At 35.7% G+C, this 25708-nt stretch overlaps 2 protein-coding genes across 2 annotated transcripts in view; one reads left to right on the top strand and one right to left on the bottom strand.

The window, feature by feature from the left end:
• Nucleotides 1-2596, top strand: part of ptprb (protein tyrosine phosphatase receptor type b) — a 29613-nt gene extending 27017 nt beyond the window's left edge. The window contains exons 36-40 of the mRNA XM_068734085.1: nt 74-196; nt 280-443; nt 591-726; nt 1290-1410; nt 1498-2596. Of these exons, the coding sequence (XP_068590186.1) occupies nt 74-196; nt 280-443; nt 591-726; nt 1290-1410; nt 1498-1520 (567 nt within the window). The 3' untranslated portion in view covers nt 1521-2596. The remainder of the gene's footprint in view (nt 1-73; nt 197-279; nt 444-590; nt 727-1289; nt 1411-1497) is intronic.
• Nucleotides 2597-15701: 13105 nt separating this feature from the next.
• The window catches only part of LOC137889958 (calcium-activated potassium channel subunit beta-4-like), a 17999-nt gene continuing 7992 nt past the window's right edge, over nt 15702-25708 (bottom strand). The window contains exons 3-4 of the mRNA XM_068734015.1: nt 22854-22981; nt 15702-21459 (exon numbers count right to left, since the gene is read on the bottom strand). Coding sequence (XP_068590116.1) covers nt 21120-21459; nt 22854-22981 — 468 coding nt within the window. The 3' untranslated portion in view covers nt 15702-21119. The remainder of the gene's footprint in view (nt 21460-22853; nt 22982-25708) is intronic.

The raw sequence follows: 25708 nt of genomic DNA, 5'->3' as shown, positions 1-25708 counted from the left end.
GCTCTGTTCATGGTCCTCTGAGGACGAACCCTTCGATATCACAATCGTGTGTGTGTGTGTGTGTGTGTGACAGGTGAAGTGTGACCAGTACTGGCCTGCAGACAGAGAGCCTCTGTACTACGGTGAGCTGGTCATCCAGATGCTGTCGGAGTCCGTCCTGCCGGAGTGGACCATCAGAGAGTTCAAGATCACCTCGGTACCCGGTCCTCCCCTCTACCACTGACCCCCCCGTGCTGTACAACATGCACTTGTACTAACATGTACTCAATGTGCTGACAGGAGAGCGGCTGCAGTTACCCTCGAGTGCTGCGTCACTTCCACTACACGGTGTGGCCGGACCACGGAGTCCCAGAGAGCACCCAGTCCCTGATCCAGTTCGTCAGGACGGTCCGGGACTACGTGGACCGATCGCCCAGCACCGGAGCCACCGTCGTCCACTGCAGGTGTGTGTGTGTGTGTGTGTGTGTGTTTTTGCTCTCCATTGATTGATTAGTCAACAAAAAAATCAATTTATTGTTTCTATAGTCATATTCAAGCCCCTGTGTGTGTGTGTGTGTGTGTGTGTGTGTGTGTGTGTGTGTGTGTGTTAGTGCTGGTGTTGGCCGTACAGGGACGTTCATGGCCTTGGATCGGGTTCTGCAGCAGTTGGACTCTAAAGGAACCATCGATCTGTACGGATGTGTGTTCGACCTCCGGCTGCACCGCCAACACATGGTCCAGACTGAGGTACCCTGAACCCCCCCCCAGGACCAGTACATATAGGACAAACCCGGGACCAGTACATATAGGACAAATCTAGGACCAGTACATATAGGACAAACCCGGGACCAGTACATACAGGACAAACCTAGGACCAGTACATATAGGACAAACCTAGGACCAGTACATATAGGACAAACCCGGGACCAGTACATATAGGACAAATCTAGGACCAGTACATATAGGATAAACCCGGGACCAGTACATACAGGACAAACCTAGGACCAGTACATATAGGACAAACCTAGGACCAGTACATATAGGACAAACCTAGGACCAGTACATATAGGACAAACCTAGGACCAGTACATATAGGACAAACCCGGGACCAGTACATATAGGACAAACCCGGGACCAGTACATACAGGACAAACCTAGGACCAGTACATATAGGACAAACCTAGGACCAGTACATATAGGACAAATCTAGGACCAGTACATATAGGACAAACCCGGGACCAGTACATACAGGACAAACCTAGGACCGGTACCATAGTACAGTATGTTAAAATAGCTCGTGTGTGTTTCAGTGCCAGTATTCGTTCCTGCATCAGTGTGTCCGTGACGTCCTCAGAGCCCGGAAGCATCGCAGTGAACAGGAGAATCCTCTTTACCCCATCTACGAAAACTTCAACCCGGAGTACTGCCGGGGTGAGACACAGTACATGACATGAATATCAACTGTAGAGTTTTAGAAGTCACTTCTACTCAACGTTTAACTTCTCGGTTTCTCCTCAGATTTCATCTACACCGGACGCTGAACAGACGATGACGTCACGACAACGATCCGAGTTCACAGAGAACGAATGAGAGGAGAGACGATGGTGAACATGAAGGATGAGTCGTGTTTACTGTGTATCACTGCTTTGACAAGTTTAATGCCAACTAAAGTTAAACAAATACACAAACATACTTCAATTAAAAAGAAGAAAAGTATTTTATTAGATACACTTTAAAGTTAATTCATATGTAGTTAAATTTGTGACTTTTAAAAATCAAGTGTCACAACATAATTATCAAAATGATGTAAATGAATGTTGATTTCATGAAGTGTTCAAGGGGAACACGGGCTGACCTCAGGTCGTTGGTGGTTATTAAGAGACGTGTTTAAATCAGTTCGTCTGATTATAACTGATGATCACAGTGAAGAACTCTATTATAACTGTTCTCACTCACTGCTCCATATAAGCTGTTTATTTAAAAGGTTACACATATTGCTGTATGTAAATAATGATGTAATGCTCTTTTTATATATGATTATAAACTGTATGTCAACTATTTTCATGCTGTGTAATATTGAGATTTTTCTATTTATCTCATTTATGAAACAATTGTCGTAGCAGTTAATTGTTTATTTTCTAAAAACCCATTCTTTTATGAAGTTATTCATAACTTTAGAGTTTAATATCAAGTCAAAGCTTTCCCTCCGTTTTTGAAAATGCTTTAATGAATGATTTGAGTACAATCGTCAACTTTTGGATGAAATATTTCCTTTGTTGTTTGAATATTTGAGAAATTTGTGACATGATTTCCAGGATGTTTAAATGATTTCTGCTCATAAAATTTGTTTTTTGGATTTAATTCTGAGGATATAATGATCATTGTTTTCAAGGCTGGGTAATTATTGTTTTTTACGTGATATTAGTGATTAAAGGTTTCAAATACTTATTTCAAAAACATTTATGTTATTTTGTATATGATTTAATCATCAGAAAATATATTACATTTGTATTATATCACCCAGCCATAACAGAATGTAAATCAGTTTTTAAAACTTGCTTTCAGATCAGTGTTAATTGGATTATTGAGTTCTGATTAAAGTAAATGCCCAACGATGTTTGTGTGTGTTGGTAATATTTTGTCATTGAGTTGAACAATTGTATACAATTTTAAATAAATTTCATGTTTGTAATGAATTCTAACCAGTTTCATTTCATAAAAAGTCAGTATAGTATGTCGATAAAAGTGAAAAACGGTCATAGTATAGCCTGTCGAAAAAAGTCATAGTATAGCATGTCAAAAAATGTGAAAAACGGTCATAGTATAGTATGTCGAAAACAGTCAAAAAATAGTCATATTATAGCATGTCGAAAAAAGTAAAAAAAACGGTCATAGTATAGCATGGCGAAAAAAGTGAAAAACGGTCATAGTTTAGCATGTCAAAAAAAGTGAAAAACGGTCATAGTAGCATGTCAAAAAAAGTGAAAAACGGTCATAGTACAGCATGTCGAAAAAAGTGAAAAGCGGTCATAGTACAGCATGTCGAAAAAAGTCAAAAAACAGTCATAGTATAGCATGTCGAAAACAGTCACAGTATAAATAGTCGAAAACAGTTAGTATAGCATGTCGAAAAAAGTAAAAAAACAGTCATAGAATATTATGTTGAAAACAGTCAAAGTATAGCCTGTTGAAAACAGTCATAATATAGCATGTCGAAAAAAGTGAAAAAACAGTTATAGTTTATTATTTCGAAAACATTCATAGTATAGCAAGTCGAAAAAAGTGAAAAACAGTCAGAGTATATTACGTCAAAAACAGTCATAGTATAGCCTGTCGAAAAAAGTCAAAAACGGTAATAGTATAGAATGTTGAAAAAAGTCAAAAAACGGTCATAGTATAGCATGTTGAAAACAGTCAAAGTATATTATGTCGAAAACAGTCAAAGTATAAATAGTCGAAAACAGTCATATTATAGCATGTCAAAAAAAGTGAAAAACGGTCATAGTATATTATGTCAAAAACAGTCATAGTATAGCCTGTCGAAAAAAGTCAAAAACGGTCATAGTATAGCATGTCGAAAAAAGTAAAAAAACGGTCATAATATAGAATGTCGAAAAAAGTCAAAAAACAGTCAAAGTGTAGCATGTCGAAAAAAGTCAAAAAACAGTCATAGTATATTATGTCGAAAACAGTCATAATATAGCCTGTCGAAAACATTTATAGTATAGCCTGTTGGAAAAAGTGAAAAACGGTCAAAGTATATTATGTCGAAAACAGTCAGAGTATAGTATGTCGAAAAAAGTCAAAAAACTGTCATAGTATATTATGTCGAAAACAGTTATAGTTTAGCCTGTAGAAAACAGTCAGAGTACAGCCTGTCGAAAACATTCATAGTATAGCATGTAAAAAAAATTAAAAAAACAGTCATAGTAAATTATGTCGAAAACAGTCATAGTATAAATAGTCGAAAACAGTCATAGTATAGAATCTCGAAAAAAGTGAAAAACGGTCAAAGTATATTATGTCGAAAACAGTCAGAGTATAGTATGTCGAAAAAAGTCAAAAAACTGTCATAGTATATTATGTCGAAAACAGTTATAGTTTAGCCTGTAGAAAACAGTCAGAGTACAGCCTATCGAAAACATTCATAGTATAGCATGTAAAAAAAATTAAAAAAACAGTCATAGTAAATTATATCGAAAACAGTCAGAGTATAGCATATCAAAAAAAGTGAAAAACGGTCATAGTATAGCCTGTCAAAAAAAGTGAAAAACGGTCATAGTATAGCCTGTCGGAAAAAGTTAAGAAAAGGTCATAGTATAGCATGTCGAAAACAGTCATAGTATAGGATGTCGAAGAAAGTGAAAAACGGTCATAGTATAGCATGTCGAAAAAAGTGAAAAAAGGTCATAGTATATTATGTCGAAAACAGTCAAAAAATAGTCATAGTATAGCCTGTCAAAAAAAGTGAAAAACGGTCATAGTACAGCATGTCGAAAAAAGTCAAAAAACAGTCATAGTACAGCATGTCGAAAAAAGTCAAAAAACAGTCATAGTATAGCATGTCGAAAAAAGTGAAAAACGGTCATAGTACAGCATGTCGAAAAAAGTCAAAAAACAGTCATAGTATAGCATGTCGAAAACAGTCACAGTATAAATAGTCGAAAACAGTCTTAGTATAGCATGTCAAAAAAAATAAAAAAACAGTCATAGAATATTATGTTGTGTCATAATATAGTGTGTCGAAAAAAGTGAAAAACGGTCATAGTATAGCCTGTCAAAAAAAGTGAAAAACGGTCATAGTATAGTCTGTCGAAAAAAGTGAAAAATGGTCATAGTATAGCATGTCAAAAAAAGTCGAAAACAGTCATAGTATAGCATGTTGAAAAAAGTCAAAAAATAGTCATAGTATAGCATGTCAAAAAAAGTCAAAAACGGTCATAGTATAGCATGTCAAAAAAAGTCGAAAACAGTCATAGTATAGCATGTCGAAAAAAGTAAAAAAATAGTCATAGTATAGCATGTCGAAAAAAGTAAAAAACGGTCATAGTATAGCATGTCAAAAAAAGTAAAAAAACGGTCATAGTATAGCATGTCGAAAAAAAAAAAAAACGGTCATAGTATAACATGTCAAAAAAAGTAAAAAAAACGGTCATAGTATATTATGTCGAAAAAAGTCATAGTATAGCATGTCAAAGAAAAAGAAAACCGGTCATAGTATAGCATGTTGAAAAAAGTCATAGTATAGCATGTCGAAAAAAGTCAAAAACGGTCATAGTATAGCATGTTGAAAAAAGTCAAAAACGGTCATAGTATAGCATGTCGAAAAAAGTCAAAAAATAGTCATAGTATAGCATGTCGAAAAAAGTCAAAAACGGTCATAGTATAGCATGTCGAAAAAAGTCAAAAACGGTCATAGTATAGCATGTCGAAAAAAGTAAAAAAACAGTCATAGTATATTATGTCGAAAACAGTCATATAGCCTGTCAAAAACATTTATAGTATATTGCATGTTGGAAAAAGTGAAAAACGGTCATAGTATAGCATGTCGAAAAAAGTAAAAAACAGTCATAGTAAATTATGTCGAAAACAGTCATAGTATAAATAGTCGAAAACAGTCATAGTATAGCATGTCGAAAAGTGAAAAACAGTCATAGTATAGCATGTCAAAAAAAGTGAAAAATGGTGATAGTATAGCATGTCAAAAAAAGTGAAAAATGGTGATAGTATAGCATGTCGAAAAAAGTGAAAAACAGTCATAGTATAGCATGTCGAAAAGTGAAAAACAGTCATAGTATAGCATGTCGAAAAGAGTGAAAAACGGTCATAGTATAGCATGTCGAAAAAAGTCCAAAAACAGTCATAGTATAGCATGTCGAAAAAAGTCAAAAAATAGTCATAGTATAGTATGTCGAAAAAAGTCAAAAAATAGTAATAGTATAGCATGTCGAAAACAATCAAAAAACAGTCATAGTATATTATGTCGAAAACGGTCATAGTATAGCCTGTCGAAAAAAGTGAAAAATGGTCATAGTATAGCATGTCGAAAAAAGTCAAAAACGGTCATAGTATAGCATGTCGAAAAAGTCAAAAAAACGGTCACAGTATAGCATGTCAAAAAAAGTAAAAAAACTGTCATAGTATAGAATGTTGAAAAAAGTAAAAAAAAAACGGTCATAGAATAGAATGTTGAAAAAAGTCAAAAACGGTTATAGAATAGAATGTTGAAAAAAGTCAAAAAACGTTCAAAGTACAGAATGTTGAAAAAAGTCAAAAAATAGTCATAGTATATTCTGTCGAAAACAGTCAGAGTATAGCATGTCGAAAAAAGTCAAAAAACAGTCATAGTATATTATGTCGAAAACAGTCATCGTATAAATAGTCGAAAACAGTCATAGTACAGCATGTCAAAAAAAGTCAAAAAATAGTCGTAGTATATTATGTTGAAAACAGTCAAAGTATAGCCTGTCGAAAACAGTCATAGTATAGCCTGTCGAAAACAGTCAGAATATAGCGTGTCGAAAAAAGTGAAAAAACGGTCATAATATAGCATGTCGAAAAAAGTCAAAAAACAGTCAAAGTATATTATGTCGAAAACAGTCATAATATAGCCTGTTGGAAAAAGTGAAAAACGGCCATAGTAAATTATGTCGAAAACAGTCATAGTATAAATAGTCGAAAACAGTCATAGTATAGAATCTCGAAAAAAGTGAAAAACGGTCATAGTATAGCATGTCAAAAAAAGTCAAAAAACAGTCATAGTATATTATGTCGAAAACAATTATAGTTTAGCCTGTAGAAAAGTCAGAGTACAGCCTGTCAAAAACATTCATAGTATAGCATGTCGAAAAGTGAAAAACAGTCATAGTATAGCATGTCAAAAAAAGTGAAAAACGGTGATAGTATAGCATGTCGAAAAAAGTGAAAAACGGTCATAGTATAGCATGTTGAAAAAAGTCCAAAAACAGTCATAGTATAGCCTGTCGTAAAAAGTAAAAAAACGGTCATAGTATATTCTGTCGAAAATAGTCATAGTATAGCTTGTCGAAAACAGTCATAGTATAGCATGTCGAAGAAAGTGAAAAACGGTCATAGTGTAGCATGTCAAAAAAAGTGAAAAACGGTCATAGTAGCATGTCAAAAAAAGTGAAAAACGGTCATAGTACAGCATGTCGAAAAAAGTGAAAAGCGGTCATAGTACAGCATGTCGAAAAAAGTCAAAAAACAGTCATAGTATAGCATGTCGAAAACAGTCACAGTATAAATAGTCGAAAACAGTTAGTATAGCATGTCGAAAAAAGTAAAAAAACAGTCATAGAATATTATGTTGAAAACAGTCAAAGTATAGCCTGTTGAAAACAGTCATAATATAGCATGTCGAAAAAAGTGAAAAAACAGTTATAGTTTATTATTTCGAAAACATTCATAGTATAGCAAGTCGAAAAAAGTGAAAAACAGTCAGAGTATATTACGTCAAAAACAGTCATAGTATAGCCTGTCGAAAAAAGTCAAAAACGGTAATAGTATAGAATGTTGAAAAAAGTCAAAAAACGGTCATAGTATAGCATGTTGAAAACAGTCAAAGTATATTATGTCGAAAACAGTCAAAGTATAAATAGTCGAAAACAGTCATATTATAGCATGTCAAAAAAAGTGAAAAACGGTCATAGTATATTATGTCAAAAACAGTCATAGTATAGCCTGTCGAAAAAAGTCAAAAACGGTCATAGTATAGCATGTCGAAAAAAGTAAAAAACGGTCATAGTATAGCATGTCGAAAAAAGTAAAAAAAACGGTCATAATATAGAATGTCGAAAAAAGTCAAAAAACAGTCAAAGTGTAGCATGTCGAAAAAAGTCAAAAAACAGTCATAGTATATTATGTCGAAAACAGTCATAATATAGCCTGTCGAAAACATTTATAGTATAGCCTGTTGGAAAAAGTGAAAAACGGTCAAAGTATATTATGTCGAAAACAGTCAGAGTATAGTATGTCGAAAAAAGTCAAAAAACTGTCATAGTATATTATGTCGAAAACAGTTATAGTTTAGCCTGTAGAAAACAGTCAGAGTACAGCCTGTCGAAAACATTCATAGTATAGCATGTAAAAAAAATTAAAAAAACAGTCATAGTAAATTATATCGAAAACAGTCAGAGTATAGCATATCAAAAAAAGTGAAAAACGGTCATAGTATAGCCTGTCGGAAAAAGTTAAGAAAAGGTCATAGTATAGCATGTCGAAAACAGTCATAGTATAGGATGTCGAAGAAAGTGAAAAACGGTCATAGTATAGCATGTCGAAAAAAGTGAAAAAAGGTCATAGTATATTATGTCGAAAACAGTCAAAAAATAGTCATAGTATAGCCTGTCAAAAAAAGTGAAAAACGGTCATAGTATAGCCTGTCGGAAAAAGTTAAGAAAAGGTCATAGTATAGCATGTCGAAAACAGTCATAGTATAGGATGTCGAAGAAAGTGAAAAACGGTCATAGTATAGCATGTCGAAAAAAGTGAAAAAAGGTCATAGTATATTATGTCGAAAACAGTCAAAAAATAGTCATAGTATAGCCTGTCAAAAAAAGTGAAAAACGGTCATAGTACAGCATGTCGAAAAAAGTCAAAAAACAGTCATAGTATAGCATGTCGAAAAAAGTGAAAAACGGTCATAGTACAGCATGTCGAAAAAAGTCAAAAAACAGTCATAGTATAGCATGTCGAAAACAGTCACAGTATAAATAGTCGAAAACAGTCTTAGTATAGCATGTCAAAAAAAATAAAAAAACAGTCATAGAATATTATGTTGTGTCATAATATAGTGTGTCAAAAAAAGTGAAAAACGGTCATAGTATAGTCTGTCGAAAAAAGTGAAAAATGGTCATAGTATAGCATGTCAAAAAAAGTCGAAAACAGTCATAGTATAGCATGTTGAAAAAAGTCAAAAAATAGTCATAGTATAGCATGTCAAAAAAAGTCAAAAACGGTCATAGTATAGCATGTCAAAAAAAGTCGAAAACAGTCATAGTATAGCATGTCGAAAAAAGTAAAAAAATAGTCATAGTATAGCATGTCGAAAAAAGTAAAAAACGGTCATAGTATAGCATGTCAAAAAAAGTAAAAAAACGGTCATAGTATAGCATGTCGAAAAAAAAAAAAAACGGTCATAGTATAGCATGTTGAAAAAAGTCATAGTATAGACTGTTGAAAAAAGTGAAAAACGGTGATAGTATAGCATGTCGAAAAAAGTGAAAAACGGTCATAGTATAGCATGTCAAAAACAGTCATAGTATAGACTGTTGAAAAAAGTGAAAAACGGTGATAGTATAGAATGTTGAAAAAAGTCAAAAAATAGTCATAGTATATTATGTCGAAAACAGTCAAAGTATAAATAGTCGAAAACAGTCATCGTACAGCATGTCGAAAAAAGTGAAAAAATAGTCGTAGTATATTATGTCAAAAACAGTCATAGTATAGCCTGTTGAAAACAGTCATAGTATAGCATGTCAAAATTAGTCATAGTATAGCCTGTTGAAAAAAGTGAAAAACGGTGATAGTATAACATGTCGAAAAAAGTGAAAAACGGTCATAGTATAGCATGTCAAAAAAAGATAAAAAACAGTCATAGTATATTATGTCGAAAACAGTCATAGTATAGCATGTCGAAAAAAGTCATAGTATAGCATGTCAAAAACAGTCATAGTATAGACTGTTGAAAAAAGTGAAAAACGGTGATAGTATAGCATGTCGAAAAAAGTGAAAAACGGTCATAGTATAGCATGTCGAAAAAGTGAAAAATGGTCATCGTATAGCATGTCGAAAAAAGTGAAAAAACAGTTACAGTTTATTATTTCGAAAACAGTCATAGTATAGTCTGTCGAAAAGAGTGAAAAACGGTCATAGTATAGCATGTCGAAAAAAGTCCAAAAACAGTCATAGTATAGCATGTCGAAAAAAGTCAAAAAATAGTCATAGTATAGCATGTCGAAAAAAGTCAAAAAATAGTCATAGTATAGCATGTCGAAAACAATCAAAAAACAGTCATAGTATATTATGTCGAAAACGGTCATAGTATAGCCTGTCGAAAAAAGTGAAAAATGGTCATAGTATAGCATTTCGAAAAAAGTCAAAAACGGTCATAGTATAGCATGTCGAAAAAAGTCAAAAAACGGTCAAAGTACAGAATGTTGAAAAAAGTCAAAAAATAGTCATAGTATATTATGTCGAAAACAGTCAGAGTATAGCATGTTGAAGAAAGTCAAAAAATAGTCATAGTATATTCTGTCGAAAACAGTCATAGTATATTATGTCGAAAACAGTCATCGTATAAATAGTCGAAAACAGTCATAGTACAGCATGTCAAAAAAAGTCAAAAAATAGTCGTAGTATATTATGTTGAAAACAGTCAAAGTATAGCCTGTCAAAAACAGTCAGAATATAGCGTGTCGAAAAAAGTGAAAAAACGGTCATAGTAAATTATGTCGAAAACAGTCATAGTATAAATAGTCGAAAACAGTCATAGTATAGAATCTCGAAAAAAGTGAAAAACGGTCGAAAACAGTCAGAATATAGCGTGTTGAAAAAAGTGAAAAAACGGTCATAGTATAGGATGTCGAAAAAAGTGAAAAACAATCATAGTATAGCATGTCGAAAAAAGTCAAAAAACAGTCAAAGTATAGCATGTCGAAAAAAGTCAAAAAACAGTCATAGTATATTATGTCAAAAACAGTCATAATATAGCCTGTTGGAAAAAGTAAAAAAACAGTCATAGTATATTATGTCAAAAACAGTCATATTATAGCCTGTTGGAAAAAGTGAAAAACGGTCATAGTATATTATGTCAAAAACAGTCATATTATAGCCTGTCGAAATCAGTCATAGTATAGCATGTGGAAAAAAGTAAAAAAAAACAGTCATAGTATAGCATTTCGAAAAAGTCAAAAAATAGTCATAGTATAGCCTGTCGACAACAGTCATAGTATACCATGTCGAAAAGTGGAAAAAACAGTCATAGAAAAGTATGTCTCAAAAATAGTCATAGTAACAGTGTTAATTGTCTTGCTAAAGGACACATTGACATGAGACTAGCAGAGCATGAGCCAGGGATTGAACCAACGACTCTCTGATTGAAAGGCAGCCCTGCTCTCCACTTAGCCAAGGACACCAGTTGAGAACTACTGTCATAGTATGTCTATAAAAAGTCATCGTATAGTATGTCTGTAAAAAGTCATAGTATAGCATGTTGAAAACAGTCAAAAAACAGTCATAGTGTAGTCTGTCGAAAAGTGGAAAAAACTGTCATAGAAAAGTATTTCTTAAAAAAAGTATACTAACAGTGTTTTGGGGTTGAGTGTCTTGCTGAAGGACACATTGACATGAGACTAGCAGAGCATGAGCCAGGGATTGAACCAACGACCCTCTGATTGAAAGGCAGCCCTGCTCTCCACTTAGCCACGGACACCAGTTGAGAACCACTGGCATAGTATGTCTATAAAAAGTTATAGTATAGCATGTAGAAAACAGTCATAGAATAGTCTGTCGAAAAAAGTGAAAAACGGTTATAGTATAGCATGTCGAAAAAAGTGAAAAAACGGTCATAGTATAGCATGTCAAAAACAGTGAAAAACAGTCATAGTATATTATTTCAAAAACAGTCATAGTATAGCCTTTCGAAAACAGTTATAGTATAGCCTGTCGGAAAAAGTCAAAAAATAGTCATAGTATAGCATGTCAAAAAAAGTCAAACAATAGTCATAGTATAGCATGTCAAAAAGTGGAAAAAACAGTCATAGAAACAGTATTTTGGGGTTAAGTGTATTGCTGAAGAACACATTGACATGAGACTAGCAGAACAGAAGCCGGGGATTGAACCAACGACCCTCTGATTGAAAGGTAGCCCTGCTCTCCACTTAGCCACGGACACCAGTTGAGAAACGCTGGCATAGCATGTCTATAAAAAGTCATAGTATAGCATGTAGAAAACAGTCAAAAAATAGTCATAGTATAGCATGTCGAAAGCAGTCATAGAAAAGTATGTCTTAAAAAAAGTAATAGTAAATGTATTTTGGGGTTAAATGTCTTGCTGAAGGACACATTGACATGAGACTAGCAGAGCATGAGCCGGGGATTGAAACAACAACCCTCTGATTGTAAGGCAGCCCTGCTCTCTACTTAGCCACGGACACCAGTTGAGAACTACTGGCATAGTATGTCTATAAAAAGTTATAGTATAGCATGTAGAAAACAGTCATAGTATAGTGTGTCATAAAAAGTCATAAAAAAGTCATAGTATAGCATGTCGAAAAAAGTCATAGTATCGTATTCTGTCAGCTGAACATTATTCAAATTTTCATTTTTTTTTCACAGCAAACACATTTACATCAAGCTACAATTTTAGGAAGTATTTCATGACGTCTTCTGAAACACGTATTACAGCTTAAAGTGTACAAACACACAAAGATGACATTGAAAACATCTGAATATTCCTTTAAGAGAGAGGACTTTTATAAAAGCACACTTTTTGTGCATCTGTGAAACTTCTGATTTACATATTGATCTGGGGCACGCTGAGGCCGGAGCAGAACTGGGTAACCCACATAAAAGCCTCTATCGGGGGCTTAAAAGGGAGTCGAGGAGTCCGAGCTGAGCCAGAATCCCTCCTGGACTAACCCTCCAGCTCATCCTTTTCTTTAGAGAGACACTCGAAAAGAGGAACAAACACGTCCAACCAGAAGAAGAGTCTTCATGTAGAACAGAGTAGCATTAGTTTATTTATTTAGCAAAATGTAAACAACAAAATCAAAACAAACAAACATAACTGAGATAAATATTATCACAGAGCAGGAAGAGGCAAAAAGCCAACTGGGCTTATTTGAAGCCTCCACCTTTATAATATTAAAATATTACAATATTTCTGAGAACATAAGATGAATATGTATAAGATATGACTTATATCATGTTTTTACAAGATATTAAATATGATAACAATATCAAAGATATATGACAAAGATATAATCTTTTATCAATGATGCTTCAGTTTGTGTGAAAGAAAAGTCTGAATGTAAATCAGGATATATTTAAGTGTCTTACTTTCTGGGATTCAAATATTTAGATTTTTTGTTAAAGTTTTTGAGAAATATTGTGCAATAATTGTATGAAAACTCAAACAATAGTTATTAACAATAATAATAATAATAATTAGTTAACGAGGTGACATGGACTTCTGCTCTGATCCTAATGTATTAAATTATTAAAAACAGTCTTGATTCCAGTAAATATCAACAGTTAATATAATATAAAATAAAATAAAACAATTTGTGAGAGTTATGGGAAGCAACTGAATCAAATAAAACCATTATTATAAAATAAAAATAAAATAAAACCATTATTATAAAATAATAATAAAATAAAACCATTAAGTTTACAAAGTAGATATGGAGAGATTTTTCCTCTTAACTTGCTGCTTTAGTTCGCCTCCATTTTAACGCTAAGCTAACTATGCTAACGGGTCAAAACATGTATTTTTAGCTCCATTAAACTGTTAGCTTAAACTTTCCCGGTTCTTGCTAAATGTTTTTAGGCAGTTATATTTTAGTTACTTATTTATTTTATGTATATTTTATAATTAAAAAATAATGTCAGCTTCTCCCGGTTTCTCCCGGTTTGATGTTAACTTTCTTATGACTGCAGTACCCCGTTTGACCACAGTCTGACCCACATTCACCATAAATTACAATCCAGGGGGCGCTGTTTCACCACTTTAGAAATAAACTGAAAAGTGGTGACGATCAAATGCCACAACAATAATAATAAATTAACAATTATCAAATATTGTTAAGCAACTAATAAATTATTTGTTTTCATAAAATTACATAGATATAATGAAATACAGTTTATTAATCTCATATTTTTTTATATTAAACAATATATATATATTCTTTTTAAATATTGAAAAAAAAAATATATTTTCAACTTATGTTTTTGTGTACTTTTACTTCAGGACGCAGGAATTGAACTTACAACATACTTACAACAAGTATTTTAAAAAATTTTAATAAGTAACTACTATGGCAGTTAAATATATGTAGTACAGTAAATAGTAAAATATTTCCCTCTGAGATGTATTGGAGTAGAAGTATGAAGTAGCACAAATTGGATATACTTAAGTACAAGTACCTTGACATTGTACTTAAGTGGAAGCGCGTGTGTGTGTATGTGTGTTAATAGGAGTGGTGGGATATTAACGCTGCTGTCAAAGATCAGAGAGGGTCAATGTGTGTGTGAGTCATTGTATCTTTCATTGATTATATTGAATGAGTGGTGTGACTCAGACCAGTGTGTGTGGGGGTGACCGTGGCTAAGTGGAGAGCAGGGCCGCCTTTCAATCAGAGGGTCATTTGTTCCACTAGTCTCATGTCCTTGTGCAAGACACTTAACCCCAAAATTGCTCCTGTAGCTGTGTCTACGTTGTGTAGATAGATACTGAATTGCAAGTCGCTATGGATAAACGTGTCTGCTAAATGACTTTGATGTGTGTGTGTGTCCTCTGGAGGCCATTCAACTCTGTCCATTTCATTTGCAAATTTTGATTTGCAAATGATGACATGAAAGGAAGGACACAAGAGGACTCTCTCTCACTCTCTCCGTCTCTCTCTCTCTCCACTTTCTTAACTATATGACCTCTTTTCTTCAGTGTGACAGGGCAGTTTTTGGGAAAAAATATGTAAATAAAAATATGTAAATAAAAATATGTATGATCATATTTTTACCTACATACCTTTTGTATTTTTTATATTATTCATTAAAGATTTGTATATATATATATATATATATATATATATATATATATATATATAGATCGATAGATAGACATCTATACTTAAATACACTGAAATATTATGATAATAAGGAAAACCTTGAGTCAAGACTCATATATACAAATGTGAAACAAAATTATATAATATATATAATACATAAATGTGATTGATTTGTGATCAGATCATTTTAAATGTGAAGTTCAAAGTGAATGCTGGATGTTGGACGAGCAGAAAAGGCTGCAGTGCGACTCCGTTTTGAAGATAAAATGTGTTTTTATTTAAAGATCTCTATCAGGCACTATAGTTATCATCTTTATCATTAAAACATGGACGAAGCAGCTACCTGGGTCACATGGTACATAGCTGAGGTTCAGAGGAGATGAAGGACGACAACGTACCTGCAGACAACACAGTGCAGGGTACAAAGGTGTGATACAAAAGAAAATAACAACAATAATGATATTAAAACAGTAAACGAAACAGATACATTTTCTTAACGTCATTAATCAGTTACTGAACTTCAGATTAACTCAGAAAATCAACTAAAATCTCATTAAATACCAAAACCACATCTGTAGGAATATAGTTAAACATCTTCTGTTTTTGTGGTGAAGCAACAAAATACAGTGTTTAGATTAGTTGCTACTGCAGTTCACAGCTTAGCATATGGCTTCAGACATAAAATCTAACATCTCGGACAGAGAGACGACAACAGCTCATAAAAACACACATAAATGCTACAGTGGAGCTACATTTTCTTTGGAGAGTACACGGATGATTCAGTGGAAATCCAGAAAAAAAGGACCACATGATGGTTTTTACTCAGTTAACAAAACGATTTTATACTGTACTGAAATATTAGTGATGTGATACAGAAAACAAACAAACAGCAGAAACAAAGATGATGCATCAAAGTTAAGCTTTCTATCACACAATTTTTCTATTTCTTTTATTTTTTGTTTCGCTGATGAACCAACCCAGTTGCCAGAGAAAATGTTGACGTTGTCCGTTTCTGTAAACCAGAGGAAACATTGAATATCTGTGTTTCTGGATCAAAAACTACACTTCATAAATACATTTTGTGTCAGCCTCGTGTCACGCATGCAGAAACGCACAATACCATGTGGTTAACGTTGTGAAACAATTAGTCAGGCCTCATCAACAGCATTCATTGATTAAGGTTTGAAAAAATATTGTAAATTTGTGTGAAAATAATAATAATGTATCAATGTAGCATAACAATGTAGCATAACAACGTAACGTAAAAACATAACGTAACAATGTATGGTAACATAATATAATAACAACGTAACGTAACAATGTAACAACATAACGTAACAATGTAACAACGTAACGTAACAACGTAACGTAACAACGTAACCCGTAACAACGTAACGTAACAACGTAACATGAAACATCCAACAAAGTAAGCCCTAAGCAGACTTTGTTATGTAACATTATGTAACAAGCAAAAACTCATTTACTTTTGGTTCCACACAGGACATGAACTGTGGTCTTCTGGGTAAAAGTCAAAAACGTCCACATGGTTTACAGAAATGTACAATTACATAATTTTTTCCTGTCGACTGGGCTGTTAAATTATTTTTCTGTTTTCATAAAGAAAGTTTCTATTCAACAGGTTTGCCATTTCAACACAACAAAAACTGAACAAAAGAAAGAAAGGTAGAAAAGAACAAGGAAAAGGAAGGGTAAGAAAAGGAGGTAAAAATGGAAGACGGGAGAGACCAGAAAAGTTTTGAAAAACTAAAAACCTGCTTTTTTCTCTCTGCAGTCATAGAGTCATTCAACTCTTTTTAAATTGTAGATCGGTCGTGCAATTTCCTGATGCCATTAAATGTCACATCATGTTGAAACAAAACCGAAGAGACAGATTTCAACACATTTTCTTTGGAAACTGGTGTTTGTGGATCAGAAGGCTGTTTATAGAACATTACTGGCTATTTGTTTTTTATCTTAACTTATTGATGAGTTATTCTCAAGCAAATTTTTGGCTCTAACGCAGAAATGACAACATGCCGTATTTCACTAAACCTCTAAGATGACGTGAGCCAAAATCTTTTTGTTTCTGGTGAGGACCAGTGGTCACGTCATATTACATTTTAATGATTTATTCAGATACGCCTCGAACAATGTGATTAATTTGTTTGTTTGTGAGTCTACAAACACGTAAACACGACTTAAGAACACGTCGATGGATATTTTTGAAAACTGATGTCTCCCCTCTATTCAACAAAAAAAATTCTGTCCACATGACCTTTTTTTTTTTTTTTTTTTACAAAATATCTGTCCACACTAGAACACAAAAACGGCAGGCAAGTAGGTGGCGATAAAGGTTACGTCAACTATACGTCAAATACCAGAGAAGATTCTGAGCAGAAGCCAATCAGAGGCAGATTAGGGCGGGTCACGCCTTCTTCATAATAATTAGCAATGTGCTTGTTGGAGGGAGAGTTTGTATTTCTGGAGCAATAGAAGTTTGTTTTTTAACGGGCTGTCGGACAAACGGGACATTTTTCGGACGATTGGGTATTTGTAATAAAGGGCCGTCGGAACAATGAAATTTCAACTTATTTTCCTTTGGCGGTATTAACAAACCAAATAATAGTATAACAATAGTAGCAAATTATTTATTATTATACATATTTGATGTTTCTGGTATGTAACTTGTTTTGTGAATGGACGATTAGGTGGAGTTGCTGCTTAGTGCAACTTTATTATATCGGTACTTCGTCATTGTTGTTGTTGTTTTGGGAGCAATGTGCGAATTGAGGAGATGATATCGTCGTTTCCGCGCGGAGACAAAGTAACCGAGAGTTACCGATCGATTTTTAATCCCGTTTAAAGATGGTAAAGATGATAATGTTTTTAACGAACAAAATTTTTATAAAATCTACATCCATTTGCGATGCACTCTGACATTTTGCATGTTGATCACCCATTTGAAATGCTTTTGAAACATATTTGTTCTTCTTCCACACACACAAAATGTTCCCTGTCGGTCAGCGTCTGCAGAGTTTTAAAAAATCTGCATTTTTTGAAAAGTCACATGCGTGGGCGAGAGGCCAGAAGGAAGAGGAAAATATAAATTTTAAAAAACAAACTCGGTAAGAATAATAAAACCTGGTTTATGCACATCACGCCTCAGGAGACACAAATAAAGAATGTTTTACATTCACAGCTTGTTTTCAGTCAAACTTTGCAGAGGACAGGCTAAGAAACAAATAAATAAAAACGTGGTATCTACTCCCGCTCAGGTCAACACAAATCTGAAAAATGTGCTACAGCAACATTAGAGTTGATCTTAAAAACATCTGAACCTGAGGAGAGGAAAGGGAGAACAGAAGCCAACTTGAAGTTTCGTCTGTTTTCTTTTTTTTTTTTTACTTTCTTTTTATTGGCAGCGGCGTCACTCGGCCTTGTGGCTGTTGCTAAGCAACCTGTAGGTCATTTTTAGACTGTAGGAACGGTGGTGGTGGGAATTTGGAGACTTGAAGATCAAAAACTCCCTCTGATACGGGATGAATCATGTTTGGCGATAGCAGATCTATTGTTGTCTCTGCTGCGTGGCGGAAGAGTAATTTAGTCTCAGCCTTTGAAAAGTTATTGTACTCACAAACAATAACAACACTTGTTGTTCAGTGTTTAAGAAGAAGACGGGTTACTGGATCCATGAAACATAATACTGTGTGATGATCCAGCACCACTCTTCATCAAGGCTGTACAGTTTGCTTCAGATTGCTGTCTGCTATAATGTGGTTTTGGCTGCACAATTTAGTGTGAATTAATGGGAATACAATTAAAATGCAGGGGTTATTTGCTCCGGCTGTGTTTACTATGCCATGTGCAGATAAAAACAAAACTCTTTACCATATCATAAGAAGACAAATCAATTAATCTGCCGAATAAACCCATTACAATATCTACATACTTCCACATAAATACAGTGTGACATGTGACATGTGGAGACCAAACTTAGAGTTTAAAGTGAATAAATGATGAATATAAATAGATTATTTTAAACCTCAATTAGCATTAGCATGCTCAATCAAGCTACATCCCACATGGGAACAGTTAGCTAGCAAAAAATTGTTCTAAACTGTGTACTTTGCTTTCGGCTACGATCTGCTGGTTTAACTGAAATATCATACAAATCTAAAATATATTCACTCCGGTAATATAATCAAAACTTTCCCTTGGCAGCAGTGAGGCAGCGCATTTAGTGGGAGGATGCACTTTGCATGCAGAGGGTTGAAATTGTTGATATTTAATGGGATGCTGCACATGTGATGGAAGAGGGCAGCTGAATGCGGCAAAATCAATTGAATGACCATATTTTTAACCAAAACATGGGAGAAGAAGTAGCACAAGTTCACTATGAAATGTTGACAGTAGTCATAACAAACACTAATTCCTAAAAATACTGCTCAACCATTAAACTTTACCAAACATTGTGTTGATGTGAGGTCATCCGTTTAAAAAAAACAAAAAAAACAAAAACTTTTGACCTCTATCCGTCTGTGTGAAAGAGAAAAAATCTGATATAATTGTGTATTTGATAGTTCTACAGTCAGCAGCCTTTCACAAAACACCATTTTCCTTATTTTGATTTCCACGTCCAGCCGAGCACCGTCGAGTCAAATAAAGACAGAAAAATCCCCCAAAATGATCAAATCAAATAATGGAACGTGACTGTAACAAAAGCAGGACTGCAGAGATTACTGCTTAGAAATTGTAAAGATGAAATAGAAATATAACGATGTAGAAATCTGTAGTTTTTTTGGGATGCTAAGAGATAAATCATTGTTTGACTTGATAAACTCACACATAGTTTCTATCGTATCAAAGTGCTCGTTTATCTTTAAATATATATGTAAACCCAAAAACTCATTATTTATTATTCATTCATTATTTTCATTACTCTAAACTCAACACTGTGTTTTTTGAACTGATTATTTGTAGTTTACGGCACGTTTATAGGATCAAAAGTAAATAAGTAAATAAAAAAGATAAAATACAATATGGAGCCACGGGACACATTTACGAGAAAAAGACTTGAATATTCTCTGAGATTTTAAACTCACAAATTTGTGTGAAAATACGTAGAAAGAATTTTTTTTTTGTTTTTTTTGGTCACGGAACATCACAAAACATATCAATTATATTAGTTTTTATTCATGGTGGTAAAATACCACAGAAAGAACATGAAAGATCTTTGAGGACCATCATCTCGTTAAAAAGCCGTCTTTACCGTAAAAACACTAGTTAAGGAGCAACGAAAATTGCACTTGGTGGCTCACGTTACCTCAGTGTTTAATGGAGGTTTGATCCAACCTTACAAAATAAAGTGACATGGTTCTTTGACAAAAAATATCACAATATTTTTAACAAGTTTTTTCTTGTAAATTTAAAATGTTCTCGTTAATGTACCGCTTAAATCTCAGAGAATATCCCAGTTATTTTGCCATGAATATTACTCCTGGATCTGTATTTACTTATGTATTCTTTTTACCTAAAATGTCCTCAACACGCCGTCGTACTATTCACTTCTAAATTGCTTTTTTATTATATTGTTTTCACACACACACTTCCTGCAGATATTTCACAATAAAAGACTATTTTTAAATGAAGCTATTTTGCCCTTTGAGTTGCTGAAAAGCTTTTAAACTCTGTCGTATAAACTTGAGTGAAGATTAGTAAATCTGGGGATGTAAAAATAAAACTTTAACTTTAACTGTGATGGAAAAAAACAACCATCAAAGTAGAAGCAACTGGAGAACAAACAAGTGACGGCTACATTAGTTTTAGAGTTCGTTCGACACGTTGCTGTATTGATATAATTAGTGCACGATTCCCTCTTACAAGTAAATAAAATAGATTTAAAATAAATGAATTACTTTGTCCGGAAAGACCGATGGAAGAATGGAAGATTGCATTGAGTCTTAGAAGCTCGAGGAGGAGTCAGGACTTTGGCTCTCTATGTACATATTTTACGGCTACTGGGACTCAAAAGGGAAGAAAACAAACACACTACGTGAACGTAAGCGCTACAGTTAAGACCGCAGTTTTGAAAAGTTTGGTAATTCATCTTAACCATCCAGCCGCAGCTCTGTTGTCGGATTCAACTCCAGTTCCAGAGTCCAGATCCGGCGATCCGGTTTTGTCGAGTTAAAAACCGGAAGCAAAGCTGCGGAAAAATCTATAGGCAACAGGGTGGATTTCCCATGATCCTCTTCTCATACTCGCCGATTCCCCCAAAAAATTGTTGCGTTTAGTCGCCCACCAGCTCGCTAGCATGAACTTCACGAACCCGTCTTAATGTTCCCGGTCGCGGCGTCGCACCGGCACCGCGAACAGCGGCAGGGTCCTCGTCGGCGACGACAACAACTCCGGGTCGGAGTTCGTCCTCGGGTTGAGGTCGTCGGCCTTGTTGACGCGGCGATCCGAGGGCCCGGCGGCGGCAGCGGACAGGTCGTGGCACACCTCGTAGGAGCACTTCCTCTTCTGGAGGGCCTCGGCGCGAACGGCCAGGGAGCGAGCGCACACCGTGAGGAGCACGATGAGCGTGCCGAGCAGCAGCGACACCATCGGCCAGAGGACGCAGTGCAGCAGGACGCTGGTGTCGTGGGAACGCCGCCACAACACGTCGTCCGGCCTGAAAGCACAAGGAAGAAGGAAACATGAACAACCAGTGAACAGGAAGTGACCATATTAGGACTGAGGAGGAGTGACGTAGAGACGCCGTATACGTCTCTGGTAGAGACCTGTCAATCAGTGCGTAGCCCCGCCCCTAAAGCGCCCCCTGCTTTCTGGTCTGTGTGACTCTAAATGGAGCATAATGTACTAAATGAACATCATGTTGTATTGAAGAAGACTGTAAACTAGAGATTGAGACCATAAACTCATGTTTACAATGTTTACTGAGGGAATAAATCAAGAGAGAAGTAGAGTCATTTTAGACTAGACTTCTATACAACCAGAGGAGTCGCCCCCTGGTGGACACTAGAGAGAATGCAGGTTTAACTCGTGAAGCTTTGAAGAACTCAATAAAAGACTATCAGAGAAAGAAGAGCTTTGTGCCCCGTTTACTTTACGGCTAAACAGAATAAATCAATCAAACTCGACTCAAAGAAACAGCAAAGTAAGAGCGACTGGAGAAAAGAAAAAGTCAAATTAAAAGTTTACAAAACCAGGTCATGTATTGTTTTTAACCTTCATGCCACCTCGGATATTACCTCATAAATCAAAAGTTCTGTTCCTCATCTTTAAAAAAGAACAACCTTTGAGTGCTCCACTTCTTCTATTTGTTCCTCTAAAACACAAAATAAGTCGTGTCTCATCTCCCACCGGGCTCCTCATCGTGATCCTTCTGGTGCAAAAGATAAAAATAACCGTCGTCTCTGGATAATGAGAGGATTAAACCGACGTGCTGAAGGAGCTTTCTCTCTATGATGTTCGGACGCAGCATGAAAAAGAGGCTGAGCTCGTCAGAAGATGTAACCTGAATATTAAAAACAAACATCAGGCCACCTGTTTCATTGTGTGGTTTCAGTGTTGGAGCCTCCGTATCTTCCAGGTTCAGTCTTCATTAAGAGAAGATACAATCAGACGTGAAACCGTATATTAACATCATTTCATTTCCATATTTGTTTTGGAGCAGCTGAAAACTATTATCACTACTATCACTGTTATCACTATCTCCTCATTTTACCAATGTTCTTTAAATGAAACCCTGAATGTTCCTCAGAATACAAACACAGAAGATTTAAACCCGTGACCACTTTATGATACGGTCATCAGGAAACCAAGCTTCTTTTTAGCAGTGAGTCGTCCTCTGCAGCACTAACAGCTCTCAGGTGAACAGAGGCGATCATGGAGCTACAGGCTGTTTCATTAAAGCACAGGAGATGCTGTGAAACCTACCAAACTTCACGCCATCACACGTCCTCCATGTCTCCAATATGTCACCTGTCTCACACCTCTGGAAGCAGAACGTGTGTGTGTGTGTGTGTGTGTGTGTGTGTGTGTGTGTGTGTGTGTGTGTCTCACCTCCTCTGCTGGTTGAAGAAGCAGGTGAAGGACTGGCTGCTGACCTCTTTGGTGAAGTAGTCCTCCCACCACAGGACGCTGTCTCTGTTCTTCTGGTTGTCTCGCTCACACGGAGGGACGTAGGAGCACTGAGGGACAGGAGACGGATCGATGATTTAAATATTAAACATCAGAACGTTGTTACACCTCAAGACACTCCGTGGAAACTGATTTTATTACGCTTGTTTTTAGACGGCAACCTCAAAAAGGAGAACGTTGATTTATTTATCACGTATTTATTCTTTTTTTTTAAACATTTTGAATTAATGTGCAATATTATTATGTGCAGAATATTAAATTATATTAAAATAAATATTATTATCATTATTAAATTATGATTTAATTTGACTTTTCCTATTTTAGTTGAATTTTCTTACTTTATTTATTTACTTTACTCATTTTGCTATTGTGTTCTATTTTGCGATGGAGTCAGTATTATTTATTTTACACTTAATAATAATTATTTTATTCTGTTCTATTGTGTATATCTTTATTTTATTGTTTTTCTATTTTTCTGTTGTAATCTTTAATTAAATAATTTCCTATAATAATAATAATAATACTAATACCACTACTACTACTACTACTACTAATAATAATAATAATAATAATATACTACTACTACTACTACTAATACAAATACTACTCCTACTAATAATACTATAATAATGATATAATAATAATAATAATAATAATAACAATGATAATAATATAATAATAATAATAATAATATAATAATAATATCTTCCTATAGGATAAATTAAGTTGTATCTCATCTGATCTGAAGTATATTACATAATAAGTATATGAAACTAAAACGTTTATAAAGCTGAGAATACAAACAGAACGACGTAGAGTAGAGACACAGATGTAGCTGTTACTCAAAGATTCACCGTAAACCTGAATACATATCAAAACAAGTCTCTGAATAAGCATAAGACAAAAGACAAAAGACAAGGCAACTCTCAGACATGAAGAAGTGACGGTTGAAACGACGTGATCATCACCCAGCAGGGGGCGCTGCAGTCACAACCAGTCTGATGCTGATTGGCTCAGAGGGGGGGGGCTAGTGTTTCAGCTCTCACACACACACACACACACACACACACACACACACACACACACACACACACACACACACACACACACACACCAGGAGGCTGATTGGTGTCTGGCTGGTTACTGTGGATCAACTGGTTGCTATGGCGACTGTGTGATTGGTACACAGAAAAAAGAGTAATGTACTGTTCGTTCTGGCACCCCCTGTGGACTAAAGTGGTAGTGGTTCACCAGAGTCCCTTTAGAAAACCGCTCATTCTACTGCAGCAGGGTCTGACAGTCTGACCCTCTCAGTCCTGGTTCTGGTTCTCACGTGCCTGGACCAGTCTCTGCTGGAGGATCTGGGTCTGTCCACGGTGGACCGGTCTCTGCTGGAGGATCTGGGTCTGTCCACGGTGGACCAGGTCTCTCCTGGAGGATCTGGGTCTGTCCACGGTGGACCGGTCTCTGCTGGAGTATCTGGGTCTGTCCACAGTGGACCAGGTCTCTCCTGGAGGATCTGGGTCTGTCCACGGTGGACCGGTCTCTGCTGGAGGATCTGGGTCTGTCCACGGTGGACCAGGTCTCTCCTGGAGGATCTGGGTCTGTCCACGGTGGGCCGGTCTCTGCTGGAGGATCTGGGTCTGTCCACGGTGGACCAGGTCTCTCCTGGGGGATCTGGGTCTGTCCACGGTGGACCAGGTCTCTGCTGGACTCTGAGCTGAAGGAGTTTCTGGTGGAACCAGACCACCTTCTCTCTGACGGAGACACCATCTCTGTCTCTGTCTCAGTAGCCAATCAAAACCACCTCGCCTTGTGACATCATAAGTGGGTCGCCCCTGCCAGATGATTGTGTGTTGCTATGCCAACAGGCTGAGGGGTACAATTATGTGTGTGTGAGTGTGTGTTTTGGTCCCTAATAAAAGACCTAAATGAGATCAATCTGGAGTGTGTGTGTGTGTGTGTGTGTGTGTGTGTGTGTGTGTGGATCAGGATGACGTTCACAGCAGAGACTCTGATCCTTAAATAAAGTCTGAATAATGAGACATGTACGGAGGCCTGGAGTGGACAAAAAGAGAAACATGTTGATTATTTCTTAGGTATGAATTAGTTACTTCATACGGTACTACAGCTCAGAGGTACATATTGTACTTTATACGGTACTACAGCTCAGAGGTACATATTGTACTTCATACGGTACTACATCTCAGAGGTACATATTGTACTTTTGAATGTGTGACTTTTACTAGTAACAGAGTATTACTACAGGGTGGTATTACTCCTTAGAGACACAGTAACGTGTGCTTTAAAGACTTTTAATGGGGAGACAGAGGCTCCTGGCTGGGCAGGGACACACTGACGGCCCCCCACCACGTCCAGAAGATCTACCTCATTACAGTTAATGAGTTTAACACACACACACACACACACACACACACACACACACACACTGATGTCGTCATCCCTCACTGATTGCATTAAGGTTTTTTTTCTTCCACCTTTCAAGCGTTCATAAATGAATAATTCTCTCTCTGACCTTTCCAGCTCGTTTGTTGTGTCTTCGCTCTTTAACGAGGAGAATCGTGTGTTTCACTTCTTTTAAACGATTAGTTTTGGGATCAGAGTTCATCGTTAATATTACATGAAGCGACAGCGTCAGTGAGCCGAGCTGCGCTTACATTCATAACATCATTAAGTCATAAACGAGGAAATCACTGGGCGAGTAATTGGCTGAGTGAAGCCACCACCTGCCTCCGCCTCCTGACTTCCTTCCTGTG

Source organism: Cebidichthys violaceus, unplaced genomic scaffold, assembly GCF_023349555.1.
Source record: "Cebidichthys violaceus isolate CVI_PGR_0920_01 unplaced genomic scaffold, fCebVio1.0.p SCAF_60, whole genome shotgun sequence".
Classification (NCBI taxonomy): domain Eukaryota; kingdom Metazoa; phylum Chordata; class Actinopteri; order Perciformes; family Stichaeidae; genus Cebidichthys; species Cebidichthys violaceus.
This window is presented reverse-complemented; position numbering and strand designations above follow the sequence as displayed.